Genomic DNA, 19,769 nt, shown 5'->3' on the forward strand with positions numbered 1-19,769 from the left:
GATATGATAGCCATGTTCAAATATATAAAAGGATGTCACATAGAGGAGGGAGAAAGGTTGTTTTCTGCTGCTCCAGAGAAGCGGACACGGAGCAATGGATCCAAACTACAAGAAAGAAGATTCCACCTAAACATTAGGAAGAACTTCCTGACAGTAAGAACTGTTCGACAGTGGAATTTGCTGCCAAGGAGTGTGGTGGAGTCTCCTACTTTGGAGGTCTTTAAGCAGAGGCTTGACAACCATATGTCAGGAGTGCTCTGATGGTGTTTCCTGCTTGGCAGGGGGTTGGACTCGATGGCCCTTGTGGTCTCTTCCAACTCTATGATTCTATGATTCTATGATTCTATGATCATGACTTCTCTTTTCGTTATTGCATGAAGGGCAAAGAGTACCATCACAAGAGTTGCTATAAGTAGCACTGTGTTAATTAAGCAGCCTATAAAAAAAGGAAAAAGGAAAAACAAGAGTCGGCTCTGTGAAATTGAACTTTGTGTGGGGTATGTTGCAGCAAGGCCTCCCACACTCATGGGACTAACGTATTCCATACGGGGCAGAATGAATGGATCTTGTTTCCTCCGCTCAGCGGGAGCCTTTTAGTATTCCACTGCTGCCATCTACTTTTCTTTCCGCCCCATTTTTAGCAGCAATTATTTAGAGATTGGGTGGTTGCTACAGTGGTAATCTATGCAGAGTGGGATATGGAGGGCTTACAGTTTTTAGAAGGAAGCTTTATTGTGTGCCTTATTGTGAGTCTGTCCTGGCCTAATGTGCAGCTGAAATGAAAAGCTTTTAAAACGCTCTCTTTTGCAAGGCCGCTGACACTGTTTATGGGAAAGAATGTGATTTGCATGGGGAGTGAAGAGGCTTGGGGGGGGGACTGTGGGATGGAGACCTCTGGCAGCACAAATTTAACAAGATATAGCAGTGTGAAATCCTTCTCTGGACAAAAACCTCAAGGGGTAGCTGAGATCGGTGTAACAAGACGAACAGAGTTTCCTTGGCTGTCCTCCTGTTTATTGCTAAGATCAGGTTGTAGCACTTAAAGACTGTGCAGTGGCCCAGAAGGGATCAGGTGATATCCTTGGCTAGGACCACAATCCTAAGCATTCTTACCAGGAGTCCCATTGAAGTGAATGGAGCTAGCATATGAGGGTTCATGTTTAGGATCAGGCTGCCTGAGGGTCTTTAAAAATAAGAAAAATAAAAAGTGGTGGTTTTATTAATCATTGTAGAAACTATAAAATATGCTGTTATATAGTTTCATTTGGGGAGATTTGTTTTTCAACTTTTGGCACTTCTGTTACTGGGAACTGTCTGTTTACATCAGCTTCATTAAGCCCCTGCTCAGATCTCTGGCTGCCCATGTAGATCTCTTCACTGACATTTCACAATCCTTTGGTCTCTGCAGGGTCTTCTGCTGTAATTGCAACTCTGTGGGTTGTACAGTTTTCCTTCTCCATGGCTTCTTTCCTGCCCATTTTTTTCTAGTCTTCTGAAATCATAAGGGGTCAAGTCTTGGCTGTGACCTAAGTTCCTTGGGGGCCAGGTGGCAAAGAAGTTCAGGTGATCTATATGAAAATCACAGGGGTGTCTATTGAGCTGTTTTAGTTCCAGGTTTAGATATTTGCGAAGATAAGGCCACTCTGCCTATGCCCTGTCTTTGAGAAAAATATTGTTCACCATGAAGAATAAGGCTTAGTCAGGTCAGATGTTCGGGTAAATGGAAGAACTTTTAAAATGATTTTCTTCACAGCATAAGTCTACATTACCACTTAAAAACAGGAACATTCGGTGAAAATACGTTCTCTTACAAAAGTTTTTCACACCTGGATGGCTGCGCATATAAGAGATGAAAGAGGTGAAGGAAGCTGTTTTATGATCCTCCTTATACTTTTTTCCAGCTTGTTCTTCCTCTCCATGCCTGAATGACGGAACCTGCATCCTAGATAAAATTGGTGGCTACAAATGTGCTTGCCTTGCTGGCTATACTGGGAACCGCTGTGAAAGCTGTGAGTACATACATCCCTATGCCAGTGGATGTGAATGTACATGAGCTTGATTTGAATTATTGTGTTTTCAGTTAATGCTTAGCATTGCTATACAGAATATTTTGTTTGTTTGTTTGTTTGTTTGTTTGTTTAAAATTTATATCCTGCTCTTCTTCCCAAAGGAACACAGGCCAGCAGGCTGATGGAGTCTGATAACTGGCACGCAATGGCTAATAATGATAATAACAAGAACATGAATAATGCTTTGGAAGGTGCTGAAGAAAGAATAGCCTGGTCCACACATAAAACTAAGCCATGGTTTACTTAACAAACCTCAATTTAAGCATGAGTTGTCCCACAGATGGCTTGCTTCTCCAAAGTTTGCCTTGTTTTCTAACTGCCCTTGCCTTGTACCTTTGTACTGTGGTGAACATCTAAGATGGGGCTGCCCAACAAACCATGCTTAAGCAAGAGTGCTTGATTAAAACAAACCAAAGTTTGTAAACTGCTGGGCAGGGTTCATACATAATGCTAAGTTGGGGTGGGGGAAGCTTTTCTGCCTGGTAGGCCAGTTCCCTCCGCCACCTGCAGGCCAATTTGTCAAGCAACTGGAACCATCATTTTGTGCTCTTATCTGCTTTTCTGCTTTTAGATGTGACTGTCATTGCCAGTTCCCCACAGCAGCCATTGTGTGACTGGCACCTATGACACCTTCTCAAAATTCCAGTTGTGCCAACAGGCCAAAAAGGTTGAAACCCTTGAAATAGGGTATAGCTATGTATTATTTTAAATAATACCATTCTCTATAAAGGAGTGCATTTTTAATGAAGAACATGAATACCTCATGATGTATACAAAAGAACATTGGGGGGAGGGTAATATATTGATCATCCTGTTCTATAAGATGCTAAAAGACTTGAGGTGTGCCCCCCAGCTATCTAAATTCTAAAGATCTTAGAATAGGGGTCAGCAAACTTTTTTCAGCAGGGGGCTGGTCCACTGTCCTTCAGACCTTGTGGGGGGCCGGACTATATTTTTTTTGGGTGGGGTGGGGTGGGAATGAACAAATTCCTATGCCCCACAAATAACCCAGAGATGCATTTTAAATAAAAGCATACGTTCTACTCATGTAAAAACACACTGATTCTCGGACTGTCTGCGAGCCAGATTTAGAAGGCGATTGGGCCGGATCCAGCCCCTGGGCTTTAGTTTGCCTACCCATGTCTTAGAATTATGGCAGTCTTTGTTAAAATTCACTCCTGACACACATTTTTAAGATTTCCTTCGGTATTACCAAACAAAACCTGAACATTTTTTTCCTGGGTAGTACATGGGTAAACAGTCCCAACTTTATTTTGATACATAGAAGAGAATCATGAACCTAAAATTATTTCTGTCTGGCTTAATGCTTTCAAAACTAAGCCAGGAACATTTTTATTCCATGTCTTTGAAAGAAGTGGATATACTGTAGCTTTTCTCTAGGCAGATCCTGCTGATATGAGAGACTGTTTCCTGACAGACAAAAAGAAGTGCTTTTGAAATGAGAAAATTGAGGGCAGAATCTTTTATACTGACGATCCATTGGCTGAGGGGCTATAGGGTTTGCATGAAGCTCACTGTGCTAGCTGAACTGCTGTCCTGGCAGACATCCTGACAGAATGGCCCAGGATATGCTGTCGGAATACTCTGCCAGTGAGAGGACTGAAGTAGGGCATGGACATTAGGAGGACAGAGGCAACACAGGGGAGGTCATCCATACGTTGGATATTATATGCCTTCAGTCAAGTATTACACACCCTATTGATGGCACATTACACCAGCCCCATAGCTGACCCAGGAATTGTCCCACCTACAAACTTCAGCTGGGGTGTAGGGAAGTAGGACAATGACTGCAAGGGAAGCCTTCTGGGATGCTGCCCCTTCAAGCAAAGTGGTTGAGTTGCAGTAGGTGGATTGGGTCCTGCTTCACAGGTATTTGCATTACCTCGGTAGATAGGGATTCAGAGGGTGGAGGACACCTTTGCAATATCACCCTAAATGGAAGAGTTCTCCTAGAGATCATACAACTGAAATGGCTTAACTCTGCATTGTTAATTTTCCAGTGCTATCATCCTGGTTGTGGATTTGAGGAATCAGGGAATTGTCTGTCTTCCCACCACTTTTAGGTATTATCTCCATCCTCATGTAATGCATATGCAATATTGGTTCACCCAGAGCTTTTTTTCCCTTAAAAATATTTAGGGGTACTCTCATTTTGACTCAAGTAACCCCCCAAGTTATAGTTCAAATCGGGGAAAATAAATACGGTAAATGGGCAAAAGTACAAAGAACATGCATTGCTCATATTGAAATACTCATATTGAAATACTCAATGAGGCCAAACTTTCATAAGTAAAACACCACACATCCACATTCCACACTGCTTCACATATTAAACACTCGCTTCCGTCTGAGACTCAGGAAACACCATGACAGGAAATGAGGCTGCCATCAGGGGTAGCAGCAGAACTGGTGATTCACCGTGCTAGAGAAGAAGCTAAATATTTTTTTAAATAGTTTCTTCTCCTGTTAGATTCACAAAATGTCCATAAAAAAGCACTGGGTTCCCCTGATTCTTCTCTGTGCTTACTGTCAAATTAAATTGTAATAATAATAATAATAATAATAATAATAATAATAATAATAATAATAATTTATTATTTATACCCCGCCCATCTGGCTGGGTTTCCCCAGCCACTCTGGGCGACTTCCAATAAAACACTAAAATACAATAACCTATTAAACATTAAAAGCTTCCCTAAACAGGGCTGCCTTCAGATGTATTCTAAAAGTATGAATAGTTAGCATTAGGGACGGATCTCAATGAATTCTCCCCAACCCCTTATTCAAGTGATGCACAGTCCTATATTAATAGAGCAAATTGGATGGGCTAATTTTCATCCTAATTAGCCCACCAGCCTCAATCCCTAGATGTAAAAGAAAACTATTAGAAGCTGCAGCTAGATCTCGTCTGTCTCCATTATCATTATAGCCAGGCAATGGGCTTTGTAATTTATAACTAAAGTGCACTAAACTGGTGCTTAAAGGGCTGCAACAAGATGGAAAGTTGCTGGCACAGTTGGCTAGTGCAACCGTACGTGGACTGAGCAGCTGCAAATTCAAAACAGTTCTAAATATAAATTGGAAGAAGTGGTAAGGGGGCTGGTGAAGGGGAGCATCAGGTGGATGAGGTCCAAATTCTTTGCAGTGGGGAAGGAGCTGCAAATGCACATTAAATGTGTGTGTGGACAAGGCCTGTGTTGTTCTGCTCTTTGCTTGAACCCTTGCTGGACAGCCTGAGCAAGGATAAGAGAAGAGTACAGGACTGTTTGCCACTTACCAGTAGGACCCCTCCACCCACGGATATATCAGCTGCCCTGTGACTATTAACACGAACCCAACCTGCCAGGCTCTCAAGCAAAAGTTGACTCCAGATCTAAGTTAGTCCCATTGCTTTCAGTGTGTTTAAGTATGACAAAGCGTGCATTCACACAGTAGTTTATTCCATTTTCCTGTTTTCCTAACTCTTAATTATCTTTTAGATTTCACTTGACGTAAAAGCCACTTCTGGAAATATAGTGGAATATAGTGCAGGTTTAGCTTTCATTTTAAAGTTATTTACAAATGGGTATTTTTTTCTGGAAGCAAATAACACAGAAATGAGAGGCACATTTCTGCGATATTCTAGTATATTTCCAGAAGTGCCTTTTTCTAACATTGGAAAAGCAGCTGTGCGTATGCAGCCGAAGTCTGAATCCAACCCAAAGTATTTTCGTAGCAATTTAACAAACTCTACCCACAGTCAGATTGGACACTTAGGCTGTAAGTAGCCAAAGTTTTGGAAATCTTTAGCATAAATGCTCCCTTCCCCCACCCCACCCTGGTGCTTTATTAACCCCTGTTATGTATATGTGGAATACAGTCCTATCCTTGCTCAGCCTCTCTTTGACCAGGCTCGAAATGGTTCTTCCCCCTCTCCTCTCCTCTCCTCTCCTCTCCTCTCCTCTCCTCTCCTCCCCCCTTTCAAGTGGTGTACTGTGTTCCTCTCAGGGGGTGCAGAGCATTCTGGCTCAGTGGGCCTCCCAGGGAATTGCTGGCCTTCTAAGCGAGGGACTCTGACCCTTTTTTGCTCTGAGACTTCCTGTCACCTTTGTCTGAAACAAAGCCCAGCAAGCTCAAGTCCTTGAGTAAATGCTGGGATCTTGTATTGAATGGGGAATTCATTGCTTAGATCCAACTTCCATTTCTTTACGGCTTCCCAGTCTCCCTTGCCAGCCGTTTGACACTTCTCCTGCATCCTAATGAAGGGTGCTCCATTGAGCTAAACTGTGGCGTACTGTGCTATCACTAGCAGCTCCTGGGTCGTTCCAGCATCACCCCCTTTTTTCCAGGATAGGCCTGTGAAAGTGTTCTCTTGGTCCTTCCCCTGTGCTTGACTCCTGCCCACTGCCATTGCTCAGCCACACACACAAGGTTTTCAGAAAGACAGTTCTTCGGGGCTTCCTTGTCTTTGCCGACTGACTCATGGGTTTAAAAGGGATACCCTCCCAGCCTCTGGCAGCAGGAGAAGTAGAAACAGCTGCTCTCTGTAGGGTATTGAACATGGTTGTTGTTTTTGGTTTGTTTGCTTTAAAGAGAGAAATTAATCTTTACAGAGTCAGTATTGTGAGACTACTGCTATGATGTAGCTGCACTGATAAAGGGGAGATGTTCATGTGATTACCTGAAATTACTGAGTGCCAAAATTGAACATGCCTTCCTAATATTGGACAGAGGAAAATCTTTTTGTTTGTTTGTTTAAAAAAATGAATAAGGCTGAAATCCTATACTGTACACACCTGAGAACAAGCCCTATTGAAAGCAATGGGGTTTACTTCTGAAAAGATGTATATAGGATTAGACTGCAAGACTTACCTGAATGTAAACCTCAAAGGGACTCGTCTGAGTGGAAATGTATAGGATTGCGCTGTCAGGGATTCACAGTGTGTAGTAGGGAATAAATCACATGCCAAATCTGTGAGGACTAGTGGCATGCCCTGCCAAAGGCACTTTGAAATGTTCCAAAAATATATCGCCCTATATTTTGCATACATTTCATACAGCATCTCATTCCCACCATATCAACCTTTTCAGAATGCAATTGTTCATTATATACTAGGGAAGTTATCAGACTGAATTCCCAAGCAATGCATATAGAGGTGCGCTATCTACAAACAGGATTGAGAAGTAGGGAGCAATAAGTTCAAATTCAATACACACCACCTACCTGCTGACATCAATGAAGTGGTAGCTGAGGGGTGCTTGCCCGGCTTTGGGAAGGAGGAAGGAGGACTCTAGGACCCTGTCAGAGCCCTCACACCTCCTTCCCAAAGCAGGACAAGTCTACCGGGGTCTGAGAAAGCGCCCTCTTTGGCTGCACTGCCCTAAACCCTCCTCTGTAATGACTCCTGTCTGAAACTCTGGAGACCCATTGTCAGTCATTGCTGACAATACTGAGCATAGGTGCCAGCTCCCTGGGGCCCTGGGTGCCCAAGCACCCACAAAATTTGTGGAGCATCCACAAATTTTGGCACCAGGGCCATGCACACTACATGGCACCTACAGCCCCGTGCATCCCCAGTCACAGGGCCAAGCTAGCACTCCTGATACTGAGTTAGATTGGCCAGTGGTCTGACTTGACTCAGTACAGTATATGACAACTTCCTATGTCGTGACTGCTGCCCTGAGACCAGTACCTCAAAGACCAAGCAACGTGTAATGGAGGTCTTACTTAATCCCTTTCCTTTTGAGCTTCTCATCCATGAGCTGAGAACAAGGATGCGTGGATTCTGAAAATGACAGCCAAGGTTGCTCCTGAAATCTTCAGAGTGAAATAAAATTTGATGACCTCTTGGCATTGCAAAATGCAGCATAAGGTATATTGCTTAATATATCACGTTGCAATCTGGGAGATGAATTTGTTGAAAAGGAAAGCAGGGCAGAATTACTGAAACTGTGGCAAATCATGCAGGCTGATGGTAATGTCATTAGGCAAACTCTGTGTGTGTGTGTTGGCAGTCAGGAAGGTTAGGCTCCAATTCTGTATTTGGAATTGCAGAACAATCCAGAGGGAAAAACTCAACTTTCACAGCTCTGCTACTGACTCACTATGTCACCTTGAATTAAGGCATATGGTGGCTTCCCTCCACATATTTGCATTACTTCTAGTGTTGCTGTGATTATTAATGAACTTCAACTGTTGGCTTAAATATTATTGGTAGGAAAAGGTGCATACTTGTAGCAATTCTGTTGATGCCCCAACCGAGGAACTGGATCTGGCCGTGGTTATTCAGATTATGTCCTGCTCGGATTGTTGTAAGGGGCTCATGTCTTCAGAAGTGTCTGTTGCTTCCAAACAAAGCAGCCAAACTACAGTCTATCTAGTATGGGGCGTTTCAATAATGTCACCTCAGGGTTATTTCAGCTAGGGATGTTGCTCCCCTCTCCTAAACACTCCTCCCACCCTAAATCCTTTATGCTAATGACAAATGCATTCTGCAAACGTGGATTGTTGCACAACCAAAATGACACCACCTATGCATCTCAGAGGGTTGATTTGATTTTATACTTGTATTCCGCTTTCCCAACAGCAGATGTTGAGCTCAAAGCAGCTTACAATAACCACAAGAGCTTTAAAACACACACACACACACACATTGCAGTCACTTATAATATCAAACACAATAGCATTTGAAGCAAACAACAACAACTTCATCAAAACAATGAATACAATTCAATAAAGTCATAGTAACTCATAGCATTGGCAGGATACTTCCTAATCACATGCAACCTTACTCCATAACAACAAAATATTGATTAGCTGTCATTGGGAGTGATTGGCAGGCTTGGGTATTTGTAGATGTACCAAAACATTTTTTGGGGGAAGTGAAGGCACCCCCCTCCCCAACAAAAATAAAACAGCCCAGTAATGTCTCAGCCAGGCTATCCTGAGGTAAGTGGGGAAAGGGCATGATACAGATTTGGTTTATTGTTCTTTTATTATTATTTAAAGAAAATACCATCCTTTATTCAGCCCCACAATCTTCCTTTTAATCAGCTGTTTATTGTGGTGTTTCCTATGTGCTTACCTTCTGGAACCTGTTCACAATATTAATGATAGAAGCATAGAGCGAGAAGGTGAAGTTTGATGGGGACGTTTATAGTTTTCATTCAGCCCAGTCTTATATGCAAACCAGTTCAGTTCTATAATTAAATGGGTTAACCAAATAACCGGAAAGGTTGTATCCAAAGACACAGATTTCTAAGGGATTCAAACAATGCTGATAAAGATCAAGTGGCTAGTTGTAAGCAACAGCCTCCAAATTGCCTCCGGTTGAATACATCCCAGTGGCTGACCCAAGCATACTTTCACATGGTTACTGTCTCATTCACAGACGCATGGAACTGGAAGACACTGGGGTGGGTTCCACTTGGCTGGAAGGGCATGAAAGGATTTTCATTGCTGCTGGGATTACATCATTGCTTTATTCTGGTGATTCCTGGCTGTTGGGATAACTGCAGAAAAGGATGTTTTGCTCAAACCAGAACTCTAAATCCATGGATGAAAATATACTGTGAGGCTCGGTGATCACTACAAGATTCCCTTCCATGTTGTGTACGTGGCACGAGTGAGGAATACTGTCCAAGTGTGCGTGAAGACAGACATTCAAAAGTGTGGTGGAAGTGCCTCGAACACACATTTGCCACATATGGAAGCATTTGTTTTCCAGGCAGCCTTGCCCTATGCTTGTTCTAGAGCAGGAATAGGCAAACTTGGCCCTCCAGATGTTTTGGGAGTACAACTCCCATGATCCCTAGCTAACAAGACCAGTGTTCAGGGATGATGGGAATTGTAGTCTCAAAACATCTGGAGGGCCGAATTTGCCTATGCTTGTTCTAGAGAGACAGACTATCCCGAAATTTTCTGTGATTGGAAATTCCTACAGTATTTATCCTTTGCTGCAGTCACAGAGTGATCAGATCAACTTTCTCTAGAATCAATTCTATGTTTTAAAAGATCATATTAATACCTTGAAAATATCAGGTGGATGTAGAGCAGAGCGCCCGGTTCCATCAGACTGGGTACCGAACCAATGGGGCACCACAGAGCGTCACCACTATGACATAGTGAATTGAGTAGAATGGGAGGCAAGAGGCGGGGTTGCCAAATTTGGCCTTGCACAGCGCACCACTGAAATTTGAAAGACCAAGGTCTGCCCCTAAAAACATGAAGGCAATTTTATTTGGGATAGACAGATCACTCTCTGTTTTTAATCCAAGTCACTTTTCCATGCGTTCATCCATTCTGTACTGTACATTTTATACCATTTCTGCATTTCTCTGTGAATATTTATAAGAAAAAACTTGCATTCGAATTCATATACAAATGCATGGTTTTAAACACACTTTCTCTCAAAATACACATTTGAAATTGTCTTATGATGAAATTTTTGAGCCAAGAGCAGTGCTGCAACATTTGGAGAAGTGTAAAATCCCACAGATAGCTACATTCTAATCCACATTCCAATCTGATAGGCTTGGTTCAGGTCAATTCACACTGGATTTCACCAAGATCAGATTCTTTATAGCCTCTTGTGGGCCATATTTCAGAGGTATAGGTGGCAAATGTCAATATCTGTGGTCATACTGAAGACAAAGAATGATTATCTAGCTATGGGATATATTATGGATGAGATGTGGGTGGATGAGATTAACCTATGTATTATTTAGCAATGAATAATGGAGGGGAAAGAGACCAGAAAAAGAAAAGTAGGCTTTATTTATGCAGGGAAGTAATGGAACATGGGTAAAGAACAGTCGGGATTTAGAAAGGATTAATAGGGGAATGTTCAGCAGAAGAAGAAAGTGGTTTTAAATAGGTAATCCAATTTTTCCGTAGCAAATTGAGTATAGAAGCTATTTCTAAATGGCAAATAATTCAAAGTTGAGGAATGTTGCCCATAAGTAATTGAGGAAGAAAGGAATGAAATTATTCTCTTGGTTATTAATAACCCAGAATACTTCACTTAAAAATTCAGATACTCTGTCTTCATTTATTCTAGACTGTCTTTGAGTTCTAGAAATACCCACAGAACATAAATATAACATAGAACATTAAATATAGTTCATTGTAAGAAAAAGAAATCAATGAATATCTGTAGAAAAGAGGCAAGGATGGTATTAAATCCTATCACACACTCGTGGACTTGTATAGTTTTGAGACCCTCACATTTTCTGCCTTGGCACTCTTTCATCAATCAGGAAGAGGGCTGTATGGACTGACCAAAATAACTCTTTTGGTCCAGTCCCTTATCCCTTGTGAGCACAAAATGTGCATGACATGGGGCCTGAGAGATACAGCTTGGTTCCACATGTCTTACCGTGTTCCCTGGGAAGAGGGTTGGGAATTGTTGAGGACAATAGGGGTCTCCTAACAACTCCCAGCACCCTTAACAAACTACAGCTCCCAGAATTCTTTGGGAGAAATTATGACTGTTTAAAGTGTTATCATAGCACTTTAAATGTATGGCGTGAATGTGGTCTGTGTAGGATCCACTGCCAATCACAGAGGACCATGGAGGTCTAGATGGATAAACAGTCTAATAACCTAGGAAAAGGCACCTTCCTTATGTTCCTATGCCATGTAGTGAAAATATAAAAATCGACATTGGCCAGAATGTTCTTCATTCACATTAATAATACTTTCATTTGTACTTAATGGTGGTTCTGTACGAAGCTGCTGCCTGAACCTCACCTAATTGGGTTTACTTTTGTTGCCTTTTCATTCTCCTGCAGCACTGAAAACTTGTCTTTTAATCTGTATTACACAGGAAACTTCTTACCAGTGCTGAATATTTAGAAATAATGAAGGACTCTGGTGAGGAAGGTCTTGTATAGTTAAACGTTCCGCAAAATTTAACTGACTGCACCAGTGACACAGACATAGTATCACTTTTATTGGTTCCTGGGACTTATATGCTAGAAAGCATTAAAATAAGTCCCATTATTTTAATGTGGCAGTTAAGCATGCCCTCAATATTTTCCCTTTGGAATTAATGGGACCTAAATGTGCTTGGTAGTGGTTGGATAGGACCATCCTTTTGGACAGGATTATTTCCACTCTTTGCTGAAAAATGATGATACAGTTGTAACTCTTTTGTGGCATGGGATAAGATGTCAGCCATCCAGGTCACTCTTTCATTGTTGAGAACCCAACACTTAGAGTTTGGTGGTGCTTCTAAAGGGATTTGAGTGTGACTTCTCCCATTTGGATCAGACCCCAGCAGAATATGGTCATTACAAGTGGAGATATGTACTGAATGTTCCACTATTTCATTCTCTCTCTGAAACCTCTTTCCAGCTAGAGCCACATAGGCAGCTGCAAAGGTTAAATTGACTTTGAAGGCGGGGGACACTCTTAAAAGGCATTTTAAAAATATATATTTAGCCAAGGATCCTGTCCTTGGCTAAAACTCTGTTGAATGCACAGAGGGATCTGAAGAGGGGAAAAATCAATCAGGTTCATGTACCCGACAGGCAACCATTCACACAATGAAAGAAAAACTTTCCTATAAAACACACAAGGCAGCAGCACTCATTTCAAAACCAGCTTCAGAGCTTTTCTTGCACAAAGCAGGAATGAGACCGAAAAAGGATCAAGCTGCAGAGAAACTGCAGGAAACGCTCTAGAGAAGGAAAGGGCTTACAATAGGTTACAAGACAGCATGTGTTGCCCCCATTTTACTGGGTGAGAAGGTCCTGGATGCATTTGCTTTTTCATCAGGCAGAATGACAAGGCAGCCAATACGAACCTGATGGTAGCAAAGTCATAAAGCATACAGGGCTAGTCCAGGAACTTCTGGCATGTGGTGGCCTTTATAGCTGCTGCTAATAAACATATGAAATGGCTGGCATTTGCTGCCCTTTGATAGTGATCCACCAAATGGGGCAGATACCTTGTTCCTCTTCACTGGAGGGGCAGCCCTATGTAGCATTCTTACAAGTAGGCTTTTTGCATCAGTATAACATGGCAACTAAGCCATAGTTTTTCCAAGGTTTGTCCTATGGTTGCAGTCATGGTTAAGGAGGGTCCTTGACCATGGTTCTGGGATTGGACAACACACTAAGCCAAAACCATGGCTTAGCTGCCACACCTCAGTGACTTAAAGAGCCTGGGAAGGAGTAAAATTTCTGTGATTTCCTTGGGAGTCAGTGGTATCACGCTAACCCATGGTTTTGCTTAGTGTGTCGTGCGAACCTGGTCACAGATGAGTACAGAAAGCCTAAGGGCCTACTGCTTCAAGAACTTGTATACTCATGCTTTAAGTCAAGTAACTAATCGGATTACTTAGGTGGTAGTATTTAAGATGAAAGATACGTCAGGAATTTGGTAGATTGGAATGAAGTGTGTGCTTTTTATATAAAAAAGAATTATGTATAGCAGTCTCAATATTTTGATTTTTTTTGTCTCTGTATCTCTTCCTTCTTAATATTTTTATTACATTCTAAGTAAAGAATCAACTTAACACAGCCCTGTTTTTGTAATAAAGTGGATTTTTTTGAAATATCTGAACTGTCAGTGGTGATGTGTAGGACTCCAGGTGCTCCTGCTCATGGTTTTGTGGAAGGAGATGACTTTAAATACGGGTCCCAGGTTTACGTCAAATGCAACGCAGGTTACACATTGAAAGGCAGCCGTGTTGCTGACTGTCAGCTGGATGGGAGCTGGTCAAAACATCATTCTGAATGTGGTAAGGATGCTTTACATTTTTTATCAAGTTTCAACCATTATTATTTTCATTTAGGACTAATTAACAGCAAAGCCAACACGCTATTTTGAGGTTGACGAATTAATAGTGTGACATTCATTCACATGGTCCCATTTCATAAGAGGCCACCTGTTCAGAAGCCTGAGTGTGCTTGTAGTGACTTCCAATTATTGCAGCGAGTACGAGTGCCTGCTCCTGGCAGGCTTTGGCCTGTGCTCCTAAAACGTCTTGCTCCACTTGGCATCAGCTGCTCTTCCTTAAAGGAAGGGCTTACCCTTGGTAGAGATACAAGGAAACCCTTTTCAATTTTTTGTATGTTGTGGCTGATGCTTTTCTCCTTCCCCGCTGAGGGCAAAATTGGTCTTTGCCAGAAAGAAAAATGAAAACATTCCATCCAACTATTTCCTTGCTCTTTTTGGCAAGGGATTCTGGGTAAGGGTATTGTGAGGTCTCTTCTTCAAGCTTGGGACAAGGCTTGAAGTGGACTGGGTCACTGCCGCCATGGACAGCTGTAGTCTGGATGCCAAAGAGACTTTTGCGCTTGTGGCACTTCTTTAAAAGCCTAACAAATATACCGGTCCAAATGTACAGGTGCACAGCCCTTATTTGCTAACTTGGAATTTTGAAGTCAGAACTGGCATGCATTCCTTGGAAATGGCTGGAAAACAGCTGAAGTGCCATTTTGAATAGTTGGATACAAATCTGAGCCGCACATCTGGCAGGCCATTTTCAAGATTCTTCCAATATTCCATTTAAGTTTCATGATTGAAAACGCATACACTGACCATATTATGTGTAGGTGAATCCCTGTTTCTCCATGCTCAGCAGGATATGCCATTATCCTCCCTCCTCTCCATCAGCCACCACCTTCCTCAAACTCTAGTAAGTCTCCCATTGCTTTTAAAGCACATTCCTCCAAGGCCACCAGCAGCTATATGGCACATCCCAAGTTGCCTGTGCGCAATATAAAGAGCAATTTACTTCTTAATTCTTTCCTTTCCAAATCTCTCTTTATGAGAAGCTGCAGCCAGTGTCTGCGGTACTGCCTTTGACATTTTAGGAGTCGCTGAAGCTCTGGGGCTCTGGGCTTGAGTGCCAACCCAAAGAAATGAGAGCCCCACTGAGATAGTAATTGGGGAGCAGAGACAGGTGATAATGAACACGCCACATGCTAAGGCTAGAAAGAGCTCCAGTATATTCATGTGCATAAAAAACAAGTTTCTTGATCACATGGTGAGCACTCCTCTAAAAATGGATGGATTACTACCCAGTGTCAATTTTGCATGAGTTCATTCACAAGTCTGATCTGTTTCCACATTAATCTGCTATTATTATGGCCAGTCAAGCAGTAATAAATCAAACGGCAGTGTTGTTGCAAACTGTGCAATTTTTGTGGATGAACTGTGGAAAGACAACTTCTATCCTTAGTTTTTGCAGTTTGACTTTTGGTTCACCACTTGCTGGATGCAACTATGGAATGCAATGGTCCAATGGAACAACCTTTGCCAACCTGGTGTCCTTGAAATGTTTGAACTACAACTCCCATCAGCCCCAACACAGCTGTGCTGGCTGGGGCTAATGGGAGTTGAAGTCTGAAACATCTGGAAATCACACCTAGCTTGGCTAAAGTAACTTCATTGCAATTCTCAATGGAATTAGATTTTATCAGATCAAACTGTTTATACCTGTAGTGTTATTTTGCAGTTGCAATTACTACTTCTTTAATGCTCATAAAAGGAAAGTTAATAATATGCATGGCAGTGTACAATAGGTGTATAAACCGTGGAATGATCTGATGGTCAGGATTAATACTTTCTGCATGGAAAAATAAAATGTATCCCCTTGCTGTTAGTCACAGAAGATAGAAACTGCTCTGATCCTGGTGCTCCACTCAATGGGTACAAGAAAATGATGGATGGTACTGCATGGATGAACGGCCGGTATGCAAAAATTGGAGCAGTCATTACATTCTTTTGCAATAACTCCTATATTCTCAGTGGCAATGAGCAAAGGACCTGCCAAGACAATGGAGAATGGTCAGGAAAACAGCCAATTTGCATTAAAGGTAATTTACAATCCCTTTTATGACAACTAAACATTTGTTGTTGTTTTTTACATTGGCTTAGTTTTATAGCTGAGACATATGAGATACAAGCTGCTTCCTGGCAAATATCAATACAAGGATGGATTGGCACCCATTGCAGAGGAAGACAGTTTTTGCCAATCATCCTCCATTGCTCTCAGTGAAGTTAGCATCTACTCCAGCAGATGTGTATTTCTAGGTTTTTAAAGTGCACATATGCACAAGAAATGACAAAAACTCATTTTCTGCAAAATGTTTGCACCAGAAGCTAAAGAAAGGGCACTTTTGGTTTGTACTTGATGGCTTTCAGTGGTCAGCCATGGGGGGCTGCAGGTAAGGAGATTCCATGGCTCAATTATTTTCTCATTCTCCGGTGACCCCCCCCCCCCAATATTTGTTTCCACTGACTGGTAGGATTGTAGTGTCTTCCAGATCAACCTTGACCATTGTCTAGGCAACTGTTGGCATTTACTGTATTTGTCTGCCTTCTGGCATTGACTCTTGTGCTGAAGTTTCACTTGCCTGCCAGACTTCCCTCCAGGCTCATGCCTCTTGCTTTCCACCCTGCCATCAGTGTGATCTTCAATATACGTGCTTGGAAGGAAGTCATATTTAAATCCCATTTATTTCAATGGGAACTGAATGTAACCAGGCTGCAATCCTATACGCACTTACTAGGGAGTAAGGTCCATAGAGCTCAGTGGGATTTACTTCTCATTCAGTGGATTTCACAATTAGACTGGATCCAAATGTGTCATTTGGAATGCTACTCGCCCCAAAGTGGAAAGAAGCAAAGGAAAAATGGATACAAAAACTTCTGGAATATGCAGAAATGGCAAAACTTACCAGAAGAATAAGAAATCAAGATAACAAACTTTTTATAAAAGAATGGAAATGGTTGATTGAATATTTACAGATAAGAACACTGGTAGGATTATTGCAATAACCTGCAGTTTCATAAGAGTATATATTTAAAGTAGATAATTAAATGAATTTGGATATGCAGAAGATAATAAAAAAATAAATTTAAAGAACCGCAAAAGGGGGAAGGAAGTCAGACTTTGAAATGTTAAATTGATTGTGAAACTAATGAAATGTATAAACTTGAAAAGTATAAATAAAAACCAAATGTGTCATTTCTAACATATAGTTATCCAAATAAAGGTAGGTACCTCTGTCCGCCGAATTGCTATTGGACTACAGCTCCCATCATCCTTGACAATTTGCCATGCTGACTGTGGCTGATGGAAGTTGTAGTCGGATAACATCTGGAAGGCCACCAGTTCTCCATCCCTGATCTAGAACTCAAGCTAGTTTACAGTATTTTAACATGTACATACATTTAACATGCACGACTAAACTTCTCTCTGAAAATACCGTATTTTTCCATGTATAAGACTATGCTTTTTCCCATTTTTTTTAAGTTTGAAATTGGGGGTCGTCTTATACACGGAATGTTCAAAATATTTATTTCTTAATTTTGGGCTCAAAAAATAGATTTCGTCTTATACACAGGGGGGTCTTAAAGACGGAAAAATACGGTAGCTGCTTTGAAAAGAAAATTCAGGTGCCGCTATTTTGTATACTGATTGCCTCTCATCTTGAGACATTGCTATTAGGAAAAGGAAAGGATGGACAGGTATATGAAACATAACTTTCGAGTTCTGAGCATGGAAAAGCATTGTGGAACATTGTATTTTTTTTCCCCTAGCTTGCAGAGAGCCAAAGATCTCTGACCTGGTGAGACAGAAAGTACTCCCAATGCAGGTTCAATCAAGGTGAGATCGCAGTGTCTTAACTACAGTGTTAACTAGCAATGTTGATACCTTTTTCCTATGTGTCCTAGCTTGTTTGGGCATCCTGCCAAATGCTTTGCATGAACAACACTGATGTTCCAGAAATAATGGCTGCTAGTTAGATGGGGGTACCCTGGGTATAGACATCCAAACTGATGAAGTTACCCACAAGACAATACATACTATAGGTAGAGATGGTCACAGATGTTGTATCAGTAAGCATTGTAACTAATAATGCAGCAGGCGAGACATCCCAGGACTTTCCTATGGATTGCTGATAGATCTCTTGCAGCTTTGATAGTGAAACCTAAGAGATTAAATGGTGGCAAGGAAGGTTCTTCCAAGATCCTACTTTTAATGATAAATTGACTGATTTATTTTAAAGGTAAGCTCTGGACCAGGCTTCCTCAACCTTGGCCCTCCAGATATTTTTGGCCTACAACTCCCATGATCCCTAGCTAGTAGGACCAGTGGTCAGGGATGCTGGGAATTGTAGCCTCAAAACATCTGGAGGGCCGAGGTTGAGGAAGCCTGCTCAGGACCACCTCATAGCTGTAAGCTTATAAAGGATCCTCACACACAACTCCCAGCACTTGAATGTCTGTCCCCACTCCACCAGTGGGGGCATGGCCATAGATTTTATGGTCCTGTCTCTTTTTCTGCACTTTTAGATTGAGCAGCCATTTTGGAGTCCATGGCACTTTCTCAAAATTCCAAATGTGCCCACTCACCCCCCCAAAATTGGTGATCCCTTCTGGACACATTCCAAAGAATTTTAGATCCACTTGCCACAATCTAGCCCAGTTAGGCATGATTAAACCCACTGCACATCCAGCTCTGAGCTGGATTCTGAGCAATGAAATCTATTGGCTACAAGGACACAATTAAATCACTTCGGTAGGGTTTGAGCACATGCACAGTTTATCTGAATTGTACCCATTAAACCAGGCACGGCCAGACTTGGCCCTCCAGCTGCTTTGGGACTACAACTCCCATCATCCCTAGCTAACAGGACCAGTGGTCAGGGATGATGGGTATTGTAGTCCCAAAACAGCTGGAGGGCCACGTTTGGCTATGCCTGCATTAAACATTTGCTTATATGTGCCATAAAACACTGTGATGACAGGTTTGGGGTGATATTCCTATGTTCTTTATGTATCGAAACAGAGAAACCCCTTTGCATCGGCTCTATTCATCGACGTTTAACAAGCAGAAGCTGGACGTATACCCAACCAAAAAACCATTACTACCATTTGGAGAACTACCTCCAGGGTTCCAACATCTTCACACACAGCTTCAGTATGATTGCATTTCTCCTTTCTATCGTCGTTTGGGAAGCAGCCGGAGAACCTGTCTGAAAACAGGGAAGTGGAGCGGGAGAGCTCCTTCATGCATCCCAAGTAAGAAGCCTCTGAAACATATAATACCTTCGAGAAAAACCAAGACAACAGCAGCAATAATAATTTTATCTCTCTTTTATGATAGTCTGTGGAAAGGCAGAAAACACCACTGTTCCAAAAACATCCTCAACCAGATGGCCGTGGCAAGCAGCCATCTATAGGAGACCCAATGGGGTGAAGGTTCCCAGTCACAGAAAAGGGGCCTGGATATTGATTTGCAGCGGGGCCCTTCTAAACGAGCGCACAGTTGTGGTGGCAGCCCACTGCGTCACCAATCTGGGGAAGGTCACTGTTCTCAAAGCAGCAGACATTAAAGTCGTTCTCGGCAAGTTCTACAGAGATGATGATAGAGACGAAAAGACCATACAGAACTTGCGGGTGAGTAAGGCTTTGAGGCTCCATGACACTGTGCATGTGCAAACAGGTGCAAAGGCCTACAGAAAGGGACTGCTACACATTCAGGACTCTGTGTTGAAACAGAGAAACTATTTGGGGACTGCAAATGTAAGTACAGTCGTACCTTGGTTCTCGAACGCCTTGGTGTTTTGACTCCCGAACACTCAAAACCCAGAAGTGTTCTGGTTTCTGAATGTTTTTTGGAAGCCAAATGGGAAGCTGCGCCTTGGTTTTCGAACAGTTTCGGGAGTTGAGCGGAC

The 19,769-nt window shown here is 42.1% G+C and overlaps 1 protein-coding gene across 2 annotated transcripts in view; it reads left to right on the top strand.

The window, feature by feature from the left end:
• PAMR1 (peptidase domain containing associated with muscle regeneration 1) overlaps positions 1 to 19,769 on the top strand; it is a 48,211-nt gene that overhangs the window by 25,380 nt on the left and 3,062 nt on the right. For both annotated transcript variants that reach the window (XM_082237610.1, XM_082237611.1), the window contains exons 6-11: positions 1,902 to 2,009; positions 13,646 to 13,816; positions 15,687 to 15,899; positions 17,629 to 17,695; positions 18,881 to 19,113; positions 19,199 to 19,491. In XM_082237610.1, the coding sequence (XP_082093736.1) occupies positions 1,902 to 2,009; positions 13,646 to 13,816; positions 15,687 to 15,899; positions 17,629 to 17,695; positions 18,881 to 19,113; positions 19,199 to 19,491 (1,085 nt within the window). The remainder of the gene's footprint in view (positions 1 to 1,901; positions 2,010 to 13,645; positions 13,817 to 15,686; positions 15,900 to 17,628; positions 17,696 to 18,880; positions 19,114 to 19,198; positions 19,492 to 19,769) is intronic.

The sequence above is a fragment of the Podarcis vaucheri genome, assembly GCF_965113315.1.
Source record: "Podarcis vaucheri genome assembly, chromosome: 1".
Lineage (NCBI taxonomy): Eukaryota > Metazoa > Chordata > Lepidosauria > Squamata > Lacertidae > Podarcis > Podarcis vaucheri.